This window comes from Sphaeramia orbicularis, chromosome 9 (genome assembly GCF_902148855.1).
Source record: "Sphaeramia orbicularis chromosome 9, fSphaOr1.1, whole genome shotgun sequence".
Taxonomy (NCBI): Eukaryota; Metazoa; Chordata; class Actinopteri; order Kurtiformes; family Apogonidae; genus Sphaeramia; species Sphaeramia orbicularis.
In genome coordinates this window covers 42284270-42310849 of record NC_043965.1, presented here as the reverse complement: position 1 = coordinate 42310849, position 26580 = coordinate 42284270, and the positions used below count along the sequence as shown (strand labels likewise).

General features: G+C 35.3%; 1 protein-coding gene across 1 annotated transcript in view; it reads left to right on the top strand.

The window, feature by feature from the left end:
• The window catches only part of unc5db (unc-5 netrin receptor Db), an 816925-nt gene that overhangs the window by 563265 nt on the left and 227080 nt on the right, over positions 1-26580 (top strand). Inside the window, exons 7-10 of the mRNA XM_030144147.1 lie at positions 5022-5186; positions 16388-16420; positions 17697-17882; positions 22987-23349. Of these exons, the coding sequence (XP_030000007.1) occupies positions 5022-5186; positions 16388-16420; positions 17697-17882; positions 22987-23349 (747 nt within the window). The remainder of the gene's footprint in view (positions 1-5021; positions 5187-16387; positions 16421-17696; positions 17883-22986; positions 23350-26580) is intronic.

Genomic DNA, 26580 nt, shown 5'->3' with positions numbered 1-26580 from the left:
TTATGCAAGTAAAGAAAGTATGTGTGGAAAAAAAACGGTAAATTAGCAGATCCTTCAAAATAAAAGCAGCGGCGTTTTATTGGTTAAGTCTATTATGATGATATATATTTGCATTGACTTTTAATTTGCCAATGACCTCATGTGGGCCAGTTAGGGTCAGCTGTCGGGCCGCATGTGGCCCCCGGGCCTTACAATGCCCACGTCTGTCTTAAGTTGTTAGTAAGTTAGTAAATTTGAAACAGATTTGTTGAAGACTGCACAATGCTTTACAAAAATGGAAAAGAGATAAGTTAAAAACACACAATTACAATTAAAACATAATCAATAAAACATCAATAATAATCAATTAAAATCAAGAAAAAGAGAAGAGTGTAGATAGAACCCTTTCAGATGTTCTATGCACAGTTGAACAGAGTTGTTTTCAGCCTGGACTTTAACATTGTCAGATACACTGAATACTTTCATGTTACTGTTGTTATTTCTACAGGGTGGGGAAGCAAAATTTACAATATTTTGAGGCAGGGATTGAAAGACAGTGTATGACCAGTTAGTTTATTGAAAGTCATGAGAATTTATTTGCCACAAGAAAATTTACATAATAGAAAATGTTTTTATTCTATGTGTCCTCCTTCTTTCTCAATAACTGCCTTCACACGCTTCCTGAAACTTGCGCAAGTGTTCCTCAAATATTCGGGTGACAACTTCTCCCATTCTTCTTTCATAGTATCTTCCAGACTTTCTCGTAATAGTTTTGCTCACAGTCATTCTCTTCTTTCCATTATAAACAGTCTTTATGGACACTCCAACTATTTTTGAAATCTCCTTTGGTGTGACGAGTGCATTCAGCAAATCACACACTCTTTGACGTTTGCTTTCCTGATTACTCATATGGGCAAAAGTTTCTGAAAAGGTATGGATAATAGTGTTAGGTATGATTATGACATCAATATATGTTTGGTTTCAAAACAATTGACGTAGTGCCTGCTGAGAAAAAAACAACTAAATGTTCATTGTAAATTTTGCTTCCCCTCCCTGTATATAGATTTTCTTTTTTTTTTTTTTTTTAACTTTTTATTCAGATTTTTGCACAATATAAAACAGAACAAAACATCTGAGACAAGACATAAATAAAAATTTTAAAAAAAATTACACCACATAGTATTATTATTGTTACAAATATTATACTACATCTATAGATACATTGCCAAATATTGAAATATTCATATATTTGTATACATATGCACACATCTATATAAATACAAAACACCTCATGTCAGAGCTTGTAAGAGCAATTCTCGTCAACAACCCAAAAAGTTTAATTATACAAATAGTCTTCGACCGTGTGCCATCTCCGCTTAAAAAGATCCATTTTCATTTGTAATGATGCGGTCATTCATTCCATAGTGTACACTTGTTTCAGTCTTTGTTTCCATTCTACTACTGTCGGTGTTTTGACATTCTTCCAATTTACTGTTACTATTTTTTTTAGCAATCAATAGTAAAATATGTAAAATATATCTCTGCTCTGCATTAAAATCATTGACCGGTATGACTCCAAGTACATAGAACAAAACATTTGAAGGGACTTCTCTTTTTACAATTCTTTCAGTTTCTTCTTTGATATTTTTCCTGTATATAAACAAGCTCGGACAGTCCCAAAATACGTGTGTACGGTCACCTGTTTTACCACAATTTCTCCAGCATAAAGCTGTAGATGGATCCTTGACAGAATAAGATATAACCAAAGAAGTATGAAAAAATCTGGTCTTGAGTTTCCAATCAAATAATGACTAATATTACATAATTTGTCCCACAATTTGCCTTCTATAACAGTATTTGACTCCAATTCCCATTTTTCTTTGATATCATAGGTATTTTGAAAGGTATCTGGTGAGAGTCTTTCATAGAGATGAGAGATATGTTTGCCCGCTAGAAATCCTTTTTCTGAAATTGCAATAAAATATTGTTCTATTTGGTGTTCTCCTAATTCTCTCATTCTCTTTATGATTTATAATATAGTGTCTGATTTGTATATATAGATATTTTTATATTTACTTTTTACCCCTTGGCCAACTTCTGGCCAAAGGAGTATTGTAATAATTTTGTTTTCTGTCCGTCTGTCCATTCAATGACATAATCACATTATCTGAAGAATGCATTGACATATCTGCTCCACATTTAGGCTGAAGGATGCATCTTTGCATGGAGTGGAAGCTGATTGAGAATAGGTGACTTTGACCTACTTTTTCAAGGTCCAGCGGGCTTGTGCAGTTATAATATCTGAGTACTTTCAAATATAAATATATTTGTAATAAGTTTTACACAAAGTCAATCTAATCTAAATTATAAGGCAGGTTAAGTTACCCAAAATTTACCCAGAAGTTTATCCTATTTGTGTCAGATGTAGACAAGTATCTGTTACTCTCTTTCACACTTTTTGGTCATGTTCAACTCTAACTGCATTCTGGTCTTCAATATTTGGAGTATATTCAGCAATTTCAGGTCTGACTATTGACCCCTGGACTTTTATCTGACTTTTTGGCGTACCATTAGAACAGGGGTGTCAAACTCATTTTGGTTCAGGGGCCATATTTAGCCCAATTTGATCTCAAGCAGGCCAGACTAGTAAAATAATGACTTAATAACCTATAAATAATGCCAAATCCAATTTTTTCTTTTTGTTTTAGTACAAAAAACCCCCCAATTAAATTATGAAAATATTTACATTTTACAAAAAAGATGTGAATAACCTGAAAAAAACAGAAATTTCATTTGAACAAATTAGTGCAATTTTAACAATATTATGCCTTGACTTATTATTTATACATGTACATTTACACACAGTGTTCCATAAACATTTGGAAACAGGCAGAATATTGTGAACATTTTGGAGTTTGGAACTAAAATTTGAACAATATCTACAATAATCCATCTGTCATTAATAACACAACTACAGATCACAGTGGATCCATAAATGCACAAAACATTTAGTAACAGGCAGAATATTGTTCAAATTGCACATTTCGCGTTGTTCATCTTTGTTTTTATTTATGTATTTATTTGCATTTTATTGTGAAAGAATAGTTTTGTAAATGTAAATATTTTCACAGTGTCATGTTTTTTTTCACTTCAATTTTTTCCACATTTTTCACAAAAAAAATTTTGTCATTGTCATTATTTATGGGTTATTGTGTCGTTATTTTTACTGGAGATCACACTGGAACCTGAACCAGAATGATTTTTGACAACCTGGACTGTTCGGGTTAATTTTTGCACTTTCATCCTACGGGCCGGAATGGAACCTTTGGCGGGCTGGTTTTGGCCCCCGGGCCACATGTTTGAAACCTGTGCAGTAGAAGATCTCCCTCTGCAAAGGCCACAGTTAAATAGTATAGCCTACTTCTCCCTTTTAGCACGGCGACTCATTCTTTTAAATTGGAAGAATGACAAACCCGCCTCCTTTGGCAGATGGATATGTGATGTGATCTTTATCCTTAAAATTGCTAAAATTAGATACACATTGAATGGATTAATGGGGAAGTTTAATGTGGTATGGCATCCTTTTATTTCTTATGTAGAACAGCTGACTACGCACCTTGAGTCTGGTTAATGTGTGCTGTGTACAAAGTGACTGGATAATTACATAGTGGAAGCCTTTAATTTTAATTTTTTTTAATCTTTATTTTCTTTTCATGGCGTCTGCTATGTGTCTAAGTGTTTGTCTTACTTTTTGTATGTTTGAAAGACTTAATAAAAATACATTGATAAAAAAAAGAATGATAAGGCAGTAACTTTCAACAGAATCTTACATTATATTTGGCTGAGGGGGATTAAAAAAGTGTGCAGCCCGTTATTTTATGCTATTATTATTTCTATGCAGATGTTTTTTATAGATCCTTTTACTTTTATACTTTTTGTGGTTGTTGTTTAAGCTGGTTCTAATTGTCATTTTCAGACATGTCTTTTTCACATCTTTACAATTTTTTCGCCTATTCAAATAACCGTTTTAATTGAATTGAAGAAAATAATCAATAATTACAAAATAACACTGGTCTGCAAGGAAAATGCTTCCAGAATAAAAGTAATGAAATTTTATCACATGAGAGTCACTGATAAAGAAAAGTCAAGTCAAAAATGCTGGTTGGCTGAAGTTTCCAAGATACAGCCTTGGGTCAAAATGTGAAATTTAAGAATTAACGAGAGAATGGGTTTGACTCAAAAGGAATATTTGTCTCACAGCTACAAGATCTACTTCAAAACACTGTCTGCACATTAGAATACATTCACTTTACAGGTTCTATTGAGTGGAAGATTTCTAAAACTATTATATAAATGTACATAAACCAATATATATGTGTAATAACACTTTATCATACACTCAAAAAAATAATTAAGCCAAAAATGTTGACTTTATGTATTTTAATTACATGTAAATTTTCCATCTAATTTTATTAAATAAGTTTAATGTAAAGAGTTGCATTTAATACAATGTTTTTTCTATCATATTGAGTCAATATGAATAAATTAAATACCTTCAGTCAGATTTGATTTAGTTAATGCAAACTTTTACATAAACTGTGTTTGACTGTGACGCTCAGCCTTTTTATGTGATCTAGTAAATTAAGTTTACTTTATTTGTTTAGATTCACTTTATACTAAGCATATTCACATTATGTTTGACTTTTTCGGATAAATACACTTTAAATTTCATATATTTCAGTTACATTTTACTTTAAAATATTACTTCATGTTTATTAGAGCCAAGAATCATTTTTTTGAGTGTATACCTTGAAAACATCAGCAAACTGGCACTTTTCTCATTTATTTTCCAATTAATCTTATTAAAATACGTAACATTTAGCACATTTAATGTCTGAAGCAAATCATTTCTAAAAAATTGTAGACCAGTGTAGTCGATGGCTGCAGCTATATAAAAACGCAATGCATGTTCTCAAGAGGACATACATGCATTATATTTGCTAACCTCTGAGTCCATACATGTGCATGTCCTTCTGTTGCAGTTGACGGAGGCTGGGATGAATGGAGTGAGTGGACGGTGTGCAGCAGTCACTGTGAGAGGCAACGCAATCGGGGATGCAACTCACCAGCACCCAGACACCGAGGCAAGATGTGCGAAGGCAACGGCGAGGCCACTGAGAACTGCACAGATGGACTGTGCACCCAGAGTAAGGCCTTCCTCCCCACTGGGTATCATCATCATTATCATCTCATCATTTTTCTATCATTATCATCATCATCATCATCACTGGATATTCATACATCATGTATCATATTCACAGTAACATGGTGTATCATCACAAGCATGTTTAAATAAGAGGTGTATGTTGAAGGAGAAAGAATCCCAAGGTGGAGTGATGCCCAGTGCATGATAATGTCATCGCTCTTTCTGCTGTGCGCTGTTCACTTGACATATTGTCTGTCATGCTGAATCTTGTCACAGGGTAAGAAGTGCAGACATTCACTCTTGAATAATGCTTGACGTTTGGATTGAAATGTCATTGCACTGTTTGGGTCATGCACATGCAATGACTTCCGAATTTGAATGCTTCAGTCATTAGTGTTGCCATGAGTGTGAATAATGGCTGGATATAGGACCGAACAGTTAATGGATTTTATATTAAATTGCATTTGCAGCAGCAGTTTTAATTCTGTCTTATCATGTTAATATCCTAATTAGCCGCAAGTTTTAATGAAAGATTATTTTTTTTGCAGATGTTTCTTCAATAGTGATGATGATTATAAGGCAGCTAATTGACCTTTCATTAAGCCCATTCTGTCCAGTCTTACATTAGCAACCATAATAAGGCACAGGATGCTTGTTTTCAGAACAAGTTTAATAATAGTCCTTAAAAATTAGAGGTATAATAAGTATTTGCAAGATATTTTCATAGCTTTGGTTGCTCTAAGGCAGTGGTTCTTAATCTTTTTCTGTCAGGCCCCCCTTTGGAGGACTAAAAAAAAACCAAGGCCCCCCTCAACCCCAACAACATTGTAACAGTGGTGCAATTATAACGTTCATTGAAAGAAACATCAATACTGTAAGCATACTTTTTGCTTTTCCTTCAATTATTTGTTGCACAAATTAAAAGTAACTTAGATTTTTGTGTGAACAATACAAATAAACTCTGCAAGACTGCTCCCTAAGACAATATTTTTGTAAATAAAAATAGGAAATGTGCAATTATCTTACAACTGTGATAGTAATGTTCCTTTTTTTTAGAACAACAAACAAATTTTGGTAACAAAGTCGAACATTTTAATAATATCAGTGGCTGCAATGAGCCCGTTTACATTGAACATCTCAGAACATTAAAGTGCAAACTGTACAAACTGTGCAAAAACACAAACATTGCACATTTTTCTTCTCCAGTCCAGTCCTTGTCCATTCTCCAAACCTAAACTCTTTGTCTAGTCTAGTGACAGATCACCATGGTAACAGATTTATTTGTTGTACATCCCTAAAATGAGTCCAGGGTGCTCCAATGCTAAAACATTAGTTCCACCTGCTACATGTTGTAACCTGAAAATAAAAAAAAAAAAAAAACAGGAGTGATCCCATGACCCCCCCGGCAAGCCTTCGCACGCCCCCTAGGGGGCCCGCCCCACAGTTTCAGAAACATTGCTCTAAGGCACGGGTGTCAAACATGCGGCCCGGGGGCCAAATCCAGCCCGCCAAAGGGTCCAGTCCGGCCCTTGGGATGAATTTGTGAAACGCAAAAATTACACTAAGATATTAATCATTTTAGTTCAGGTTCCACATTAAGACCAGTTCAATCTCATGTGGGCAGGACCAGTAAAATACTATCATAATAACATATAAATAATGACAACTCCACATTTTTCTCTTTGTAAATGTAAATATTTTCATGTATTTCCACAAAAACAGTATAATTTTGCAAAAAATGTAAATAACCTGAATAAATATGAACAACTTAAAATGTCTTAAGAGAAGTAAGTGCAATTTTAACAAGATTCTGTCTGTTATTTTAAATGTTTTGTGCATTTGTAGATCCACTGTGATCTGTACGTCATAATGCACATATGTAAAATGATAAACTGAGGCAGAATATTGTTAAAATTACACTTATTTTTTCAGCTTGTTCATGTTATTCACATTGTTTGAAAGGATAGTTTGTAGATGTAAACCTTGTCAGAATGTAAATTTACTTTTTTCGCTCTTAAACATAGAGAAAAGTTTGGATTTGACATTATTTATATATTATAATGTTATTATTTTACTGGTTCGGCCCACTGCAGATCAAATTTAGCTGAATGTGGCCCCTGAACTAAAATGAGTTTGACACCCCTGCTCTAAGGTAAAATGGTAGCAAACATTAGCCAGCTTAGCACATAGTGGTTAGCAAACAAAGAAATATGTGTCTGAAACCAGACGCTTACTGGGGTTTCTTTTACACAATATACTACATTTATTCAGCAAACAATACAAAACCACCTAATTTAAAGTTAACGGGAATAACTTTAAAATAAGGTTCAGCTTTAATAGAGGGTATGCACATACGTCAACCCCCCCCCCCCCCCCTCCCCCCCCCCCGGGCCACGCCCCTCTAAGTCAGACTGAGTGGCAAAAACCAACCTGCTCAACATGACGGAGTATAGCAGTAAACACAGCCAGACCGGGAAAATATGAAATATGAAATTAAATTAAGGACAATTGGACTTGACATAGATCCGTACGCGCTACCAAAGAACAAGTGGTCCACGAACACTGACATGTGGACAGAAATCGCGTATCCGGGCATCCAGGGTGTTGGGGATCATCCCTATTTTTACCTGAAACAAATATACATGGTTTCATCATCACTGACAACCAGGGGCTAAAACTAGGGCCCAGAACCAGCTGATCCAAAGTGCATTTACAGTAGACCGTGGACTGACCCCAGTGAATATATGCATGATCTACTGGGACTGAGGAGATTTACGTCTAGTTCAGATCAAGTACTTTACACAACACAGATACTACTGCTGTGGACCAGCAGGGTACGACTTTATTCTAGTAAATTATGATATTTTTCCCACCTGTTTTTAAATTACGACATTATTTGTGTAATATTATGGCTTTATTGTCAGAATATGACAACTTTAATCTCATAAACAAATGACATTTTTATGTGTTTTTTTTTTTTTTTTTTTTATAACTACGACTTTATTCTCATAACATTGTGATTCTTTTTGTATTTGACTTTATTATCATAAAATTACAGGTTTTGAATAAATATTTTATGACTTTATACTCGTAGTGACAAGTGTTTTTATTTTCTTATGTGGCCCTAATACTCCGTCATAGCTTTATTCTCCAGTACCCCCGTATTTAAGTAATGTTAGCCAAAACAATACGTAATTTAAGGTATGATTTTACCCAAAAATACAGCATAAATTAATGTTACCTGAGACCAAACAGGATCCACAGATCTAGGTTTGGTTTCCTGGATTTGTGGATCCATCTACTTCTCTTTCTTTGTCTTTCAGTGTCTGTAAAACACAAAACAAAGATTTAGGTCTAGTTAATATCAAGTACTTTATACAACACAGATACTACTGCTGTGGACCAGCAGGGTACGACTGTATTCTGGTAAATTATGATATTTTTCCCACCTGTTGTTAAATTACGACATTATTCTTGTAATATTATGGTTTTATTGCTGGAATATGATGACTTTAATCCCATAAACGAATGATATCTTTATGTTGTTTTTTTTTATAACTACGACTTTATTCTCATAACATTGTGATTCTTTTTGTATTGGACTTTATTATGATAAAATTACGGGTTTAATATCGATATTTTATGACTTTATACTCGTAGTTACAAGCATTTTTATTTTCTTATGAGTCCCTAATACTCCGTCATAGCTTTATTCTCCTGTACCCCCATATTTAAGTAATGTTAGCCAAAATAATACGGAATTTAAGGTATGATTTTACCCAAAAATGCAGCATAAATTAATGTTACCTGACACCAAACAGGATCCACAAATCTAGGTTTGGTTTCCTCAATTTGTGGATCCATCTACTTCTCTTTCTTTGTCATTCAGTGTCTGTAAAACACAAAACAAAGACTTAGGTCTAGTTAATATCAAGTACTTTATACAACACAGATACTACTGCTGTGGACCAGCAGGGTACGACTGTATTCTGGTAAATTATGATATTTTTCCCACCTGTTTTTAAATTACGACATTATTCTTGTAATATTATGGTTTTATTGTCGGAATATGACGACTTTAATCTCATAAACAAATGACATTTTTATGTTTTTTTTTTTTTTTTTTTATAACTACGACTTTATTCTCATAACATTGTGATTCTTTTTGTATTGGACTTTATTATCATAAAATTACGGGTTTTATTACCTCCGCCAAGGAGGTTATGTTTTTGCCAGGGTTTGTTTGTTTGTTTGTCTGTCTGTTTGTCTGTCCGTTAGTGTGCAACATAACTCAAAAAGTTATGGACAGATTTTGATGACATTTTCAGGGTTTGTTGGAAACGGGAGAAGGAAGAAATGATTAAATTTTGGTGGTGATCAGGGGTGGGGGGGCCCATGGGGGGGGCCCATTTCCAACAAACCCTGAAAATTTCATCAAAATCTGTACATAACTTTTTGAGTTATGTTGCGCACTAACGGACAGACAAACAGACAGACAAACAAACAAACCCTGGCAAAAACATAACCTCCTTGGCGTAGGGGGGGCCCACGGGGGGGGGGGGGGGGGCACTGATCAGCCTTGGCGGAGGTCTGCGCTCTCCGAGTGCTTTTCTAGTATCGATATTTTATGACTTTATACTCGTAGTTACAAGCATTTTTATTTTCTTATGAGGCCCTAATACTCTGTCATAGCTTTATTCTCCAGTACCCCCATATTTAAGTAATGTTAGCCAAAACAATACGTAATTTAAGGTATGATTTTACCCAAAAATACAGCATAAATTAATGTTACCTGACACCAAACAGGATCCACAAATCTAGGTTTGGTTTCCTGGATTTGTGGATCCATCTACTTCTCTTTCTTTGTCTTTCAGTGTCTGTAAAACACAAAACCAAGATTTAGGTCTAGTTAATATCAAGTACTTTATACAACACAGATACGACTGCTGTGGACCAGCAGGGTACGACAGCATTCTGGTAAATGATGATCTTTTTCCCACCTGTTTTTAAATCACGACATTATTCTTGTAATATTATGGTTTTATTGTTGGAATATGATGACTTTAATCTCATAAACAAAGGACATTTTTATGAGTTTTTATTTTTTTATAACTATGACTTTATTCTCATAACACTGTGATTCTTTTTGTGTTTGACTTTATTATCATAAAATTACGGGTTTTATATCAATATCGATATCCATTTTTTATTAAATATTGTTCTTCAGTTTAGACAGTACTGAAGCCAACACTGCTACTCTACTCCCTCTTTCTGCCACTCAGTGGGTGGAACTGCGGTGACTTCTGCTATTGGTGACATCACGTGCATACCCACTATGGTCTCTGTTTGCTAACAGCTAGGAGCTAAACTGGCTAGTGTTAGGTAGCATCTAACTTGGGAGTTTTTATTGTTGAAATTAACACTATATTGTGAAGATAGCTGTTCTAGTTGATTCTGTGTTCCTCTCTCTACTATAGAAATTTATGAATATTTGTCTGTGAATATCCGTCTGATATATCTGTTATTGAAAACACCATAGCTTTTTTTTTTTTTTTTTTAACTTTATTTAAATATCAATTTACAAACTTTGTCAAACATTTAGCATATAACACAATACATACAATACAAGATAATACAGATATAAAAACAAAATACAATTATAAAATCAATATATGCATGAAATACATTTTCAATAATTCATATACACAAAATAAATAATAAATAAATACATACATACATACATACATAAATACATACATACATACATAAATGATTTCTCACCTAAAATTTCATCAAATGTCAGAGGAAACATTAAATAACTTATCATAACTATCAAGGAATGTCTTTTTTTTTTTTATTATTATTAACAAGGGTTAATGATTTGTGAAGTGAATTAAATTCAATTAAAAAATGAGGAAAGGTAGGTTTGGAGGCTGAAAATTTTTGTTTATGAATAAAATATTAAAAAAAAAAATAAAAATAAAACTAAACTAAATATTAGAGACATTTGTCCTTATTTTCATAATAATATATAACATCTTTCAGTGAAAAACAGTATGACATGTTAACTTGGGTGAAGATATGAGAACACAGGTTAGACCAAAATTGCTTTGTGATATTACATTCAAAAAACAAACGGTTTAAAGTTTCATCAGCATGTCCATAAAAAACACAGGAGTTATCCACATCCTTGAATTTTGAAATGAAAGAGTTGACAGGATATATCTTGTGAAGAATTTTGAAATGAATTTCTTTTACTTTGTTATGGATACAGTATTTGTGAGGTAAAAGCCATGCTTTTTCCCAGTCTATGACCTTGAAATAAGAGCACCAATAAAATTTTCCTCGTGGAGAAAACCTATTTTTATCTCGAACAATTTTTCTTATATGTTTTATTGTTACATTTCTTGTCTTGTATATTGATACCATTCTATTTTTTTTTTTAAACTTTATTTAAATATCAATTTACAAACTTTGTCAAACATTTAGCATATAACACAATACATACAATACAAGAGAATACAGATGTAAAAACAAAATACAATCATAAAATCAATATATGCATGAAATACATTTTCAATTATTCATATACAAAAAATAAATAAATAATAAATAAATAAATACATGCATACATATATACATACATACATACATACATAATTTCTCACCTAAAATTTCATCAAATGTCAGAGGAAACATTAAATAACTTATCATAACTATCAAGAAATGTCTTATTATTATTATTATTATTATTATTATTATTATTATTATTATTATTATTATTAACAAGGGTTAATGATTTGTGAAGTGAATTAAATTCAATTAAAAAATGAGGAAAGGTTGGTTTGGAGGCTGAAAACTTTTGTTTATGAATAAAATATTTACCCAATAAAATAAAAAAAAATTACAGTATTTGTGAGGTAAAAGCCATGCTTTTTCCCAGTCTATGTCCTCGAAATAAGAACGCCAATAAAATTTTCCTTGTGGAGAAAACCTATTTTTATCTTGAAACTTTTTCTTATATGTTTATTGTTACATTTCTTGCCTTGTATATTGATACCATTCAAAAGCTGAAAACACCATAGCATAACATGACAAGTGCCAACATTTGACAAGCATAGCAACAGTAACTAAGGGGGTGGGGCCTAGTCAAAGGTCAAAGGGCTTTGCTCCAAATTTCTTAGCTACAACTCTTTGCTACACAGTGACTAAAACAGGCTAAAAAGCAGCTAGCTAACTAGAATGATAAACTTCAGTGACCAGTTTTCTTTTATTGTCACTCTCTTAAATTATGATACAAGTTTTTAGGTTTTAACATGTGAAAGCTCTAAATATATAAAGTAATTTTCCCATTAGAAAAGCTAAAGCTAGCAAACCAGCAGCTATGTAGCACTATTAACTGTAAGCTAGTATTAGTGGTAGCTAGTCACAGTGTTTTTAAAAAGTGACTTTCCACGCATCTATTATTGGTAAGTAATGCCATGTTAAGTGTTAATTTTCTTAATAAAAATATGGATATTTGAGGCAATTGTTTGCTTGACCTACACGTGCTGTTCTATGAATTATTTCAAAAACTAAAGAACCTTACCTGAATTTTGATCAGACAGAAAAACAGGTGTGTAGTTAATATTTTCAGCATTGCCATACCTTTCATTTAATCATTTTAGTTCTTCAAATAAAGTTGAAATATAAGGCAACATAAAAGAAGGAGATTTACAAGGTTATTATTGTTAACGAAAACTAACGAAATGACGAAAACTAGAATTGAAAAAACATTTTTGTTAAATGAAATGAATAAAAACTATAATTAACCCTTTCATGCATGAATTATGAGAACCTTAATCAAGATTTTTTTTTTTTTTCCTGAGTGTTTTTATTCCTCTTTAGGCATGAAAAAAACAATGTCATTGAATTTTTATTTATTTATTTATTTTTTTTTTTATGAACCTAGTTTTCACAGTGTTACAAAAATGTCCAGTCAGCTGGACACCATGCATTTACTGACATACTGTGTGAAAACTATGAAATACATTTTTTAAATGCTGCTAATCTGTTCTCACATTTTAACATACTAGAACCTCCTGAGACCCAGCAATGTATTTTTGTACTCTGTGGGGGACAAGAGTTTTACAGCTTTATTATTTAAAAAATAAATAAATAAATAAAAATGCTATCCACTGCAAAGGACATTCCATAAAAAAAAAAAATAAAAAAAATCAATCTGAAAAAAGTGTTGCATCATGCTGTTTCCAATCAAGACAATTATTCAATGTAAAAAAAAAAAAAAGCCAAAACTTTTCCTTTCCTAGGTCTCAGGAGGATAACACTAGTTATTACTCACTCAGATATGCCCCCCCAAAAAAATAAAAATAAAAATTTGTTTAAAAAAAACAAACAAAACTGTTAATTACAGTCTAATAACAATTAACAATTGATTTACACTCAAATATCATACTGCAGATCAGGTTTATCAAGAACAGGAAAGTTACAGTAATGGTATGAATGTCAGTGTATGGGATGGTGCATAAACATCCACTGTGTTGGCTGATGTGGAACTAAAACAACAAAACCCATGAATATATAAGAGAACAACTTTGAACAGCTGTCCACTGTAGTGACCACTATGCATGAAAGGGTTATAAGAAAAAACGATAACTAACTGAAACTATATTGTGTGCTTACAAAACTAACTAAAACGTATAAAAATTATAGATAAAATTCCCTTCGTTTTAGTCTTTGTCAATGTTAGATTGATATGAAATTGATTTATTTCACTCAAGCAATTTTAGCTGAACCACCATACGGTACTTCACGATCCGTCACTTCTCATCACTTGTCGTTAAGAATCGGACACTAAAGTTGGGAGAAAGCAGCAGAGTCCTGTCTGGGATTTCTTTGAATATGGTGGCGAGGAAGATAAAAGATATGATAAAACTGAAACTAATACTAAAACTAAGCCTTTAAAAAAAATAAAATAAAACTAATAAAAACTAGCAAACCTGCTCTAAAAACAAATTAAAACGAACTGAATTAGAGAAAAAAAGTTAAAATTAAATAAAACTAAATTATAATGAAAAATCTAAAACTATTATAACCTTGGAGATTTAGTGTTTTACCTGAGTATAGTTTTTATATTTCCTGGGTTATTTTTCTTTTTTTAAAAATGGAATTATGCATTTTCAAACATTTCCCTGTGGTCTCCATAAACTGTAAATGCTCTGCTTGGGTCTAAATTCTTCATTAATTCAACTCCACAGGTCCATCTTCAACCCTATTTCTGAGTAATGACACCAGAAAGGTGGTTTTGAGCGCTGGCCCTTTAAATGCAAATGAGCCACTTCAGGCCCCGCCCCCTCCAGGTTGTTGGCTGTGCTGCTCTGTCCTGTTCAACCAACAACTGAACATTTTAGATAATTGGCTCAAAGTTTGGACATATTTTCAGTTTTTACTGCAACCACTGCTGCTGACAAACAATTATGTCGTACTTGGAGAAATGTTCATCTGAAGTCTTGACCTTATATGTGCAAATGTCATCACATAACTAGTTATAGACGTAACAAATTAATCAGGAAATAAAACAGGTTGTGAAAATCCACTTGATTTTTGCCAAAATGAATAAGGATAAAGATAGCTTTGCAGCACCTGGAGGGTTCAAATTCAAACTTTATGAACTATTAGGGTCCGAATACACAAGTAAATGAACCAAAGACTAATAAAAGTGGGTTTAGCAAAATATGACCCCTTTAAAATAGGTATCCTAAGGTGTTTTTACATTTACATTTGGGAGTCTTAAAAATAGTGTCTTCTGAAAGCTCTCTTTGTAAGGAAAATAATGATACCTTGTTTGTAAAGATATCTTAATTAACCCTCCGGTATCCCGTCCAGCAAGGCCCTTACTAAGCACCAAGTGTGCCTTTTTGGCACACTTGGGGAATAATGTCAAAAAAATTTTCATACAGTTTGTTTATAATTCTTTTACACTTTTTTATATTTCATCAACTTGAGCCGTAAATTAAAATACCAAATACTCAATAACTGTCACATTTTTTAACCCTTTAAATGCTGTGTTTGTAATGTAAACAAACCATTTTTTTTTTAGGCAAAAAACACCAAAAAAAATTTATTTTTTTCAATATACTACATAAAAAGTGGATTACATAATATTTGATTTTTGCCGCCTGGCATATGTCAATGATTAACAGCAACAGTGTTTAATTTGCATGATTATTTTTGGCGCTAGGTTAAATGTTCAAAGTACTAGCATCTGTCACCAAGTGTGCATAAAATGCACATCTATAAATCAAACTATTAAATATTATATATTGATTTATTTTTCTGCTCTAATTTGGTTTTCTTTTTGTAAATCAAGGTCAGTCCTAATCATACATATCAAGTGGAAGAAATAGTGTGTTTTAGGCACACTTGGGAGACAGATGTTAGTCCTGTAATTTTCTTTTGTTTACAATGTGCACATTTTAGTTGGTGGCCAGAATTTTCAAGATCATGCAAAACTGTACAACTTTTGAATTCTAACCTTATTTAAATTGTGAACAATAATATGAAGTTTTTTAAAACAAAGTCCAAAGTGTGCCTAAAAGGTGCACCCGGATACCAGAGGGTTAATACAAAAGTTATGGCATACTGCAGTTAAGCAAAATAGGCACTTTTTCAACCATTTGAGCAAATAGGCATTTTCATATTTTTATAAAACCACAAAATAACTGTAAGAAGTTATCAACAGTAAGGATAACATGCAATTGTAGCATTTTATTCAATTACTTATGTTTCATGTCATGTTTTTGATTAGGCTTTGTCTTTGGTGGGTTTATTTTAGACTAATACTGTGTTTGGGATGTAATTTAGAGAAATAATTGCAATTTTACAATTTGTTTATTTGGTTCGTGGCAGGAAAGTGTTGATAAATTATTCTGTATAAGACTTGTGTTTTGGACTATGAGATGATTACCCCTCTCAGAAGCATTTTCATGTCTTTGAGCTCAACCTCCACACTTGATTCATAGTGATGTGAGGACAGTAATGATGCCTGTTGTATATCATCACAGAGCGCAGTCAGCAGAAGAGCTTTTTCCCTATTCAGGGTGTCGGATCTAAGACCACACTTGTTAGTCACTTCACAGAGACTCGGACTTTAATCACCACTTTCTCTCCTCTTTGTCTCATTCTATCTCTCTGTCTTTGCAGATCGAAAGCTGCTACATGACGTTAAACCTCAAAGTGAGTCTTCCTTTCTTTCATCTTCAACTCCTCCTCTTTGCATACACCACTTAAAGGAGTGCCCTGAACCGGGGGCAGGAGATGACATATTTTAAGTTTAAAGTCGGCAATGAAAAGAAGGGAGAGGCGTTTTTGCATTCGCTCGGTACTGAGTGAATGCAAAAGTAAGCAGAGACAAGAAGGGAGAGGTTTCTGCGTTCACTCAGTGTGCACTCTGGAAACAGAAACATCTTGAATTAACACCATTTAGTTCACCTTGATCTGAGCAATTCCTGTTTTAACCCTGCAAATGCTCATTACACATGCATGTCATTATTCAGTGGCCAACTTTTTATGACAACTACAGCTGTGTTTCTACTTTGAGCCAGGAGATATATTGGTTGTGACAAGTGAACATGTGCTATGTTGCGGAGGATTAATGAGTTGTAATCATTGCAAACGAGCTAATTTGACCAATTTACGACGCTGTCCTCTTGTTCCTGTGGCGGCTTTCAATCACACACTGGAGTTAGAAAGGCTAAGTGATTGTCAGGTGCGCGTGTGAGTGCTTTCATTATCCTGGCAGATTAGTCTAAGAATTGTGTCTATTGCCGTCTTCGCAGGCTTTAAGGGAAGCTTGAATGATTGAACAGTGCGAGCATTATGCCGGCACAGTATCCGGCGAGTGATCACCCTGGTAGGAATACTCTAAATCAATTTGCCTCTGATTGGTCCTCGTGATGACTGGTGACCACGGCTGCTCTGCACGGACTCTCATTGCCTTCACTGTGAGATATCCATCATAGCTATTGGATATAGACCGGTGGGTCTAAAGGCAGTTAGGCTAATCACCCTTCGTGTTAGCAGCTTGAGTGTGATATGTAACAGTTTAGAGTAACGGCTGGTCATGTTAATTCCTTCCTTTCCGTGGTGCATAATGTAGCATAGAGAGATAAGACAGATGGTCTGCTCCATTTTACCACTTTCCATCACTCTTGTTTCATTTTCATGCTGTAGCCAGTGTAACACATTGTAACTCTTGCCTGTCTTTGCCCTTGAATGTCTACGTAATAGAATTGTCTCCACTGTTTTTCTTCCATTCCCTTACTCGCTGTTTCTTGGTTTTTATTAATGCAACAAAGGCAAGGTTCTTTGATGTGCAAAACTTGAAAAGCCCTCTCAATTTTTTTGGCAAGACATTTGCCTCCATCACAGTAAAACAAAAAAAGGAGAATAAATCCTCCTTGAAGATGTCATTTACGTAACTGTCATTTTCGGTGTGTTTTATGCCTTTCAGGTATGGACAGCTCCAACGATGTGGCTCTTTACTCAGGCCTGGGGGCGGGCATCATCGCGGTGGCCATCCTCGTGGTGGCTGTCATGTTGTACAGGAAGAACCACAGCGAGTACGGAGTGGACGTCATCGACTCCTCTGCGCTCACTGGGGGTTTCCAGTCTTTCAACTTCAAGACCACCAGACAAGGTAAGAGAGAGTGCCATCAACTTCACGCTGACATGCGCTGACGACCACAAGGCCAAAAGGCTGCGTCATCAAAGACCTCTGCGACAGGGCCAAGCTGATGATTGATGGCGTTTGTTTGCATCGGGCAGCGTGGTGCACAGCCTCCCTATCTGCTTTGGATTTATACCTCCATAATCAGTGAAAGGACCTGTCCTTCTATTTTGACAGACCTGTTCCTCTGTTATTGTGAAGCAGGAGATAATCAATCTGTGATAGACACCGGCACTGCTCCACCCCTCCCTATGGACCACACATTTGACTGTCAGGCAACCAATCTCCTCCATCAGATTACACTGGCCTAAGCCACTGATGGATAAATGTGAGGGGTATGGAACAGTGAACATCAATTCAATTTTTGTTGTGTGCAGCAATAACTTCTGTTGCTTATGTGACTGTGGCTGTCCCAGCCAGCCTCGCTACAGGCATTCATATTACTGTCACTGACACTTCTGGGTTAGCACAAGTGATAGCCATCGTGGCGATTGGTGATCCATCCTTACTCTGCTACGGTGACAAGCCCCTACCGGAGCCCACACCGTGCCCCCCTGCTCCCCCAAGGCCTGGGGAGATGGCCAAGCCCCGCCTTCGCCCACCGATTGGATGGATGTGAGGAAAAACGGGTGGCATTGGAGGGGTACGAGCTAGGTCTACATTCAGCAGGTCATCAATCCTATTTAAATAGGCCAGCTCTCACCACAGCCTGCCTGCCGTGCCCTCCACCGGCCACAATCATTCCTTTCCATTTTCCTATCTATCAGCCAGGCCGAGGCTCTCCATGAAATGTAGAACAGCTCCTCTCTCTTCTCACAGCAGCTCCGATTTGTTTTTGTTTTTTTTTTTGTAGAGGAAGCTGTTGGGGCATTTTAGATTAGCCTACTTCTGCAGTACTAGCATTGTTAACTGTAGCTTTTATAAACAAAGCAGGAAGCTAAACATAGTCTCTCAGGGGTGAAACATCTCTAAAATTGTGTGTTTAATTGTAAATCATTAGGGTTTTTATGCCTAATAACCCCTAGGAAAAAAAAAAATCTTAAATACCTAAAGTTCTTAAATGCTTTCGGATAGCTCTGTGCTACCAGTGCGGCTGTAAGGCAGAGTGCTGAATGAGTCTTTGGACCTGACCCTGTCTCTCCACATTACTTCTCCTTCTGAGTGATTTTTAATCAGAGGCCCAATTCCAAACCTATCCCTCAAGGTATTCAACCTGAGGTACATTTCATTAACTTCTCTCATCTCACCGCTGCCATTCCATTTTCGCCGCGCCATTCTTAAAGATGCACACTCAAGCGATAATCAGATCATTCTCCACTCGACCGGAGGGGAGAAAATTTAGCAGTGATCGAATGTCAGCTTCACCGGGGTAATGTCCACTGCAGCTGCAGCTCTGACCGAGAGCTGCAATAACCTCGGAGTCATCTGCAGGTTCACCGTCACCTTTAGACTGTTTATCAATAAAAAAAAATTCACTTTCATTTTTCATGGAACATGCACTTTTTATGAAATCAACATTTAAGTGGCAATTATCACTCAGCCTTATATGCTCTTCCTTTTATGTCGTTTATAATGAAAGTGCATTTATAGAACATACAGTACACAAGTAAAAACATAAATATAATACATATAATACTTGTGACAACATATGTAGGACTTTAACCTTGTTTTACTTCAGTCCATTAATACAATTGTGGATGAAATTAGGTTTAGTGAGTGGTTAAGTAAAAGTAAGTCAGCTTTTGTTTTACTTCACATCCAAACAGAAAAAAAAAAAGAAAAAAATCCCCAAATTGAGGAAAATTAAACACAGATTTATTTGATAATTCTCATATATGAAGCAAAAAATGTCCAAGCATCTTATATTGGGCAGCATATAACTTCATTTTGAATCAAAATATATTACCATTAGAATATGTTTTAGACTGATGATCCATAAGAAAAGACATCAAGGTGACAACTTAGAAAAAGTGTAGCGCCTTAATTTGTCTCAGACTGACTACATTACCTGTTGAGTTGTATTAGACCACCGCAGTACATGCACATGCTGTATAATATATGCTAAAGGTGACATTTAATCATTATTGCATTTAAAGTAAATGATCATAATTAGATAATGCTGTTAAAGACCATCGAATTCTCTTCCAAACATACTTTGCAGTGATCATTTCCTTAATGGCAAACTCTATATGCAAGATGGAATAATGGTTGTTTGTGCTCATCAGTGTAATGTTTCTGCCCAGTGTTGAGCTCCGATTTGTAGTTAATCAAACATCTCAGTGTAGTTATTTATATTACTTGTGAGTGTAATCATCCTGCAGTACCCTTTAGTAAATTAGTTGAGCTGAAAAGCATAAATTATAGTGTAAGTACGTAACCATAATTACATATACCTCTTTGATATTTTTTAAAAACTGAGTACGGAGAACTGAATATGTGTTTGGCACTTTACCCAGATGCATCTACTGATCTAAAATGTTTAATACCTGTTGATCCACTAATCCTATCAGTACATGTAAATATTTGGTGTAAAATGCAGTTTGTCATCTTTTCATGGTCATCAGATATGACCCGTTTGGACGTTCAGAGGCTCCGTAGTTACCGTGGAAACACCGTCATCTTCTACAACACTGATTCACCGGTAAAACCCATGGAGTTGGATCAATGACAGTGGATGGAGACATTTGTTTTTACATTCAGTTATTGATATCTTTTGCTGAAAAAGCTACTTTTTCTTCAGTTTTCTCTATTTTTATATAATAACCTTTGAATTTACTCTGAGTTTGGCATGATCTGTTTATTAAATATGTAGGAAAATGCATGACTTACACTGAAAGATGTAAAATACAGAGAATAATATAATAAATGGTGATAAAACTCATGAGAAAGATTGAATAAAGAGAAAAAATTAGAAGCACTCGGAATACAAGTGCTTTTCTAGAAAACACAACGCAGACCTCCGCCAAGGCAGATCAGTGCCACAGATTTGGATGAAAATTTCAGGAAATGTGGATACTGGCACAAGAAAGAAATTATTAAATTTTGGAGGTGATCGGGGGTGGGGTGGGGGGGTGGGTGGGGTCACTGATCTGCCTTGGCGGAGGTCTGCGCTCTACGAGTGCTTTTCTAGAAAACACAGCGCAGACTTCCGCCAAGGCAGATCATTGGCCCCCCCACCCCCGATAACCACCAAAATTTAATAATTTCCTCCTTGTGCCAGTATCAACATTTTCTGAAATTTTCAACCAAATCCGTCCATAACTTTTTGAGTTATCTTGCACACAGACAGACAGACAAACACACAAACCAACGCCGACAAAAACATAACCTCCTTGGCGGAGGTGATAATTTGTCAAACTCTTGGTATTTCTTTGTGTTATTTCTTAATTATTCCTTTTTTTTTTGCTATTACTTATTTATTGTTATCACCACTCTTTTAACCTGTTTTTCATTGTGTTGTATGCTGCTGACCTCTTGGCCTGGTCATCCTTGTAAAAGAGATTTCAATCTCAAGACTTTATCTGGATAAATAAAGGTTAAATACAAATAATAATAATAATAATAATAATAATAATAATAATAATAATAATAATAATAATAATAATAATAATAATTTGGGAACTGCCACAAAAGTAGCACTGGGTCATTTATATGTGAAGTCAATGACGCTTTGCATTGGAAGTTTTGTGAAATTTTATGAAGAGTTATCTAAAGAAATGGAAAAAAACTATGATCCATTGCAGAAATAGGAGATAACAAACAAGTTAAGTAATGAAGAACATTAATCGTCGATAACTAAATGTATTTACTGTGAAAGAGGTGCATCCCAGATACTAAAATGTGAGGGAACTGCAGGTGTGTTGGTTTAGTAGGACATCAAATCTGTCACGAAGATGGAAAACATCAAGAAAAATAGAGTTTTGAGGAACAAGTCAAAACAGAACACACCCCAAAACGCTGCTCACCAATCACACCCCCGGTAATTAACGATTTCTCTAAAAATAAAACAACATTAGCCTCCCGCCTTGCACCCCTCGCCAGGCAACAGCTGGGCAGCAAGGACTCTGTGACTTCACTGTTATCTTGGCTGGGCTCGTCCAGGGCCAGTGAGCGTCTGCGTCTGCCAGATCGATGCTGTGTGTGCGCCGCCCGCTCCGTTTGGCAGCGCCGTCACGTCTAATGGCCACAGATGAAGACCCCCCCCCCCCCCTCCACAAGCAGCATGGCCCACACTATGAGGCCTCTCCCCTCATTTACAGAGCAGTCACCTAGACCCCTCCCTCGCCCTCCCTCTGTTTCCCGCTCTGTCCTTCAGGAGGACGGCCCGGTGTCCAGAGGAGCTGACTCCAGCAGATGGATTATGGAGATCAAGCTGTGTGTGCTTGGTAATTAAATCTAACGCTCTGACCGTGGCTCCGAGCCCGGGACCTTGTGTCCAGGTTGCGCTCCCTTACCTCCGATGCACTGGTCAGCTGCCCAGACATGTTGTTTAATTGGTACTGGAGCATTTCTGGTCAGCTGCAAGAACTTTCAGGCCAGTGATCTGACTCCGAAACCTGGTTTGAGCTGGATTTATTACCCCCAGGAATTTGCATTATTATTATTATTATGGAGATTAAAGGTGATTTTAATCTGCCATATCTGCTCTTTGTAAAATAATAACTTTATTGAATATAATTGGCTTCAGACTGAAATCCCTTTATACTGTTTCATCCATGCAAACTGAGAGGAATCTTCTTTTCTTGCTCCTGCTGATATAATTTTTTTTTTTTTATCTTTTTAATAAAAGATAAAGGAATTCTTGGTATTTATTTTCCGTCTTTTCATCCTTTCAAATTTCGGCTTTTGCTTTGCTAAAATGACGGGAAAAAATGAACAAAACAAAACAAACTTGACCTTATTTAGTTGTATCTGGGGCACCAGTGAACTTCATTATCCCATGTGAGTGCTGTTCAGGAAACGCAGAGGTTGGGCTTTGATTCATTAATTAAACTAGTTCCCACATAATGCGAAATCCCAATGCGTGCAGGGCTTTTAGGTGACTGTGTGGCTGTGTATCTCTCCATCTCCGTAGGCAATCCGCTGCTTCTCAACTCCTCGATTCAACCAGACTTAACAGTGGGACGGACATACAGCACTCCCCTCTGCTTCCAGGACAACACAGACAAAGAGCTCTTTGACCCTCTGCCAGACATCAAGGTCAAAGTTCAGAGCTCCTTTATGGTTTCACTAGGTGTGGCCGAGCGGGCGGAATTCCACGCCAAAGCCCCTTCCGAGACCTTCCCCCGGGACCTGAGCCGAGACTACTGCAGCACCGTGGACCGACGCAAGAAGGGCCTGCTCACCTTAAACGGGCCCTTCAACACCTACAAAGAGCAGCAGAGGACCACGGGGGTGTTCGGCCACCCCGGAGGACGACTGGTGGTTCCAAACACCGGTGAGCATCACAGGAAGTAGATAAGAGCTTGTTTCATTAGTAGAAAAAAAAAAAAAAACACTTCCTCAGCCTCTTTTTGTATTATAATGAAAAGCAGCTCACACACTGTTCACTTAGTTTCCATAATGAGAGGCTGCAGTTACGTCTCATTATCGTAGGCATCCTAAGCGAACATTGTTTACCCGTTGATGCAGCCTTTCCAGACAGTCTCACAACACAGCAAACATCTAACATTTCCCACCAGTTCTTCTCCACTTCCACGCTGCATGTTGTCATAAAGAGTCTGCTGTGTGTGCATCAAGACAGAACCGCTCTGTTTGTTTTGTTTGTGAAGTTGGCGCACTCCAAAAAAAGAAGGGATGCAGTAAACTTTTTGCTGTTGAAGGTGGTATTCTGATATTTCTTAAAAAGGTTGAGAATCATCAGTCATTTTTGCTCAAAAAAAAAACAAAACATGTAAGCCCCATAGGAACACGAATAAATAGGGTAACACAAATCATAAGCGTATTAAACAGTGGCCTGAATCCAAAATTAAACACAAGAAAGCCCATATTCTACAATTCTTTTTAATGCAAGTTATTTTGGATCTTTTTTTTTTTTTTTTCTCAAAATGGTGATTGCATTGGGGAAAAAAAGACTTTATGGAAATGGAGCACTTTGGAATTCGGTTGGTACCCTCCTAGGGTGCAGGGTGTCACACTGAGGGAATAGAAGGAATAGACGATGACAGCTGTCTTTTAGGATGCTCATGGCTTTAGGTTTTGCCCTGACAGTATGTCCTGTAAGTCACTGAATTTCACTGAGTTTCTAAGTAGTTAAACTCTTGTGTCTGACAAATCTTAGTGTCAATTTACTGTTATTAATCACAGTTTTCCATTTCTAACTAAGTTGATTTTAACATGGTGGCAGTTTGATGAGGCTGAAACTACAGTGTGAATTTTCTGAAACTTGAACAGTAATTTAGGACTATTCACCATTAAATTTTAATCCATGTTGGCATAAAGAACTAATTTCTAACCTGGAAAGAGGAAGCTTCTGCTATCTGTTAGCATGTTTAAAAGCTGAGCATGTTAACCCTTTAAACCAGTGTTTTTTTTTACAACCTTGGGGTCACCTAGAATTCAAATGGGGTCACCTGAAATTTTTAACAATTGCTAAAAAAACAAAAAAATAAATAAATAAAAATGTACTAATGAAAAATATATGGTGAGTTGAGAGAGACCGTCACAATACATAAAAGACATGACAAACTGTGAAGCTGAAACTGAAGCACTGTGGTTCTGTTTATCTTTCAAATGTTCATTGTGGTCGGTTTCAGATGCTGCAGCTCTTTCATAATTCATAGTTTGAGTTCTTGTTTGTTCAGTATTAATTGTCAGCCTTGTAAATCCAAGCTGGACTGTCTGCCTCCGTCCATAATAATATACATTATATAGAATAAAGGTCATCTGAAGTTAATGTTTATTTGAAACATAGTATAGCAAACTATTACATGATCAAAAACAAATTAATTTTACCAAAAAAAAAAAAAAAAGTCTCCATTTTGAATGTCTGGGGTCGCCAGAAATTTGTGATGTTAAAATGGAGTCACGAGCCACAAAAAGTTGGGAACCACTGCTTTAAATCCTAAGCCTAAAATGGTCTGGACTTTTTTTTTTCTTCTTATTTTGACTATAAAAAGATTAGAAAATATGCTGTGAGTGAGTCATTTTGCCCATTTTTCCAGAGAACTTTCAAAATCTAGCAGTCACTTACAATTTACTGCATGTTGTAATTCTGCTAAAATGGCTTCTTCTTCAGCTAGTACAGGTATTAGTGAAATTACCATAATGACCCAATAAAACCTATAAAGTGCAACATCTGAGCTTACAGAGGCCGTTGGAATTTTTCCAATTGCACAAACAATGAAAGAATTACAGCCATCCAAAATGCATATGCTTATTGTGTGTCAGCAATGACACGTCAGGTTTTAAAGAGTTAACCCTGAAAGACCCAAACAGCCACCAGCAAATTAAGAGGCACTAAAATGGCTATTTACTAATATCATCAAGACATTTCAATATTCCAGGTAAAATTTAGTTTCTCAGCTTTAAAGTATCTTTAGATAGTCTTTTTTAGTGTTCAGAGGCTCCGTAGTGAATGTGGAAATGCTGTTATGTTGTACAACATCGATTCTTCAATAAAACGTATGTAGTCTAACAAATGACACTTGTTTGATAGTCAGGTAATGATATATTTTGCTGAAAAAGTAGCTTTTGCTTCAGTTAACTCTCTTCTGAGATAATAAACTTTGAATTTACTCCGAGCTTTTATGAACATCTGCACAATCAGTGAATCAAATATAGGAAAATGCCTGCTTTTCCTTGAAACATGCGAAATGCAGAGGATAATATTATAATAGACAATTAAGAAAATTAATTTGGAAGTTGGCACAAGAATAGGTCTTTAAGGATTAAACCTGCAAAATACAGGATTGGATGAAACGGGAAAATATTACAGCGCAACACAAAATTCAACAGCATTTTGGTAGAACAATTAAAACGGAAAATGAAAACCTAATGAACACAATAAAAAAACAGTACTTTCTGAAAGGTGCTTTGTTTGGCACATTAGAGCCACCACACCTATTAATACTCCTACCGAAATAATGTCTGTCAAAATGTTTTATTAGCTTCAACATAGGTTGGTTTACTTATATTTTTTTTTGTGTTAATTTTCAGAGTTAAGCCAACAATGAAACAGTAAAAGACTTTTTCTGATTCACCATTTCCTGAATTTACACGGGAAAAGTGTATTTTTCTCATTTCTAGTCAAAATATCTCATCACAATTAAAATTAGACAGATTCACCTAAACAGTAACTTTTCAGTGAGATATAAGAACTTATTTTGAGACAATAGATTTTGAAAATCTTATTTCAAGAAATATTACCAAGATAATTTTCACTTGTTCCATTGGCAGATTTTTTTGCTTGAATTAAGCAAAAAAAAAAAAAAAAAATCTTGAATTAAGCAAAAAATCTACCAATGGAACAAATGAAAATGATCTTGGTAAGATTTCTTGAAATAGATTTTCAAGATCTGTTGACTAAAAATAAGTTCTTATATCACACTGTAAAATCACTCTTTAGGTGATTCTGTCTTATTTTAAGTGTGATGAGATATTTTGACTAGAAATGAGAAAAATACACTTGGTAAGATTTAGATTTTTGCAGTGTAGCATTTAGATAGTA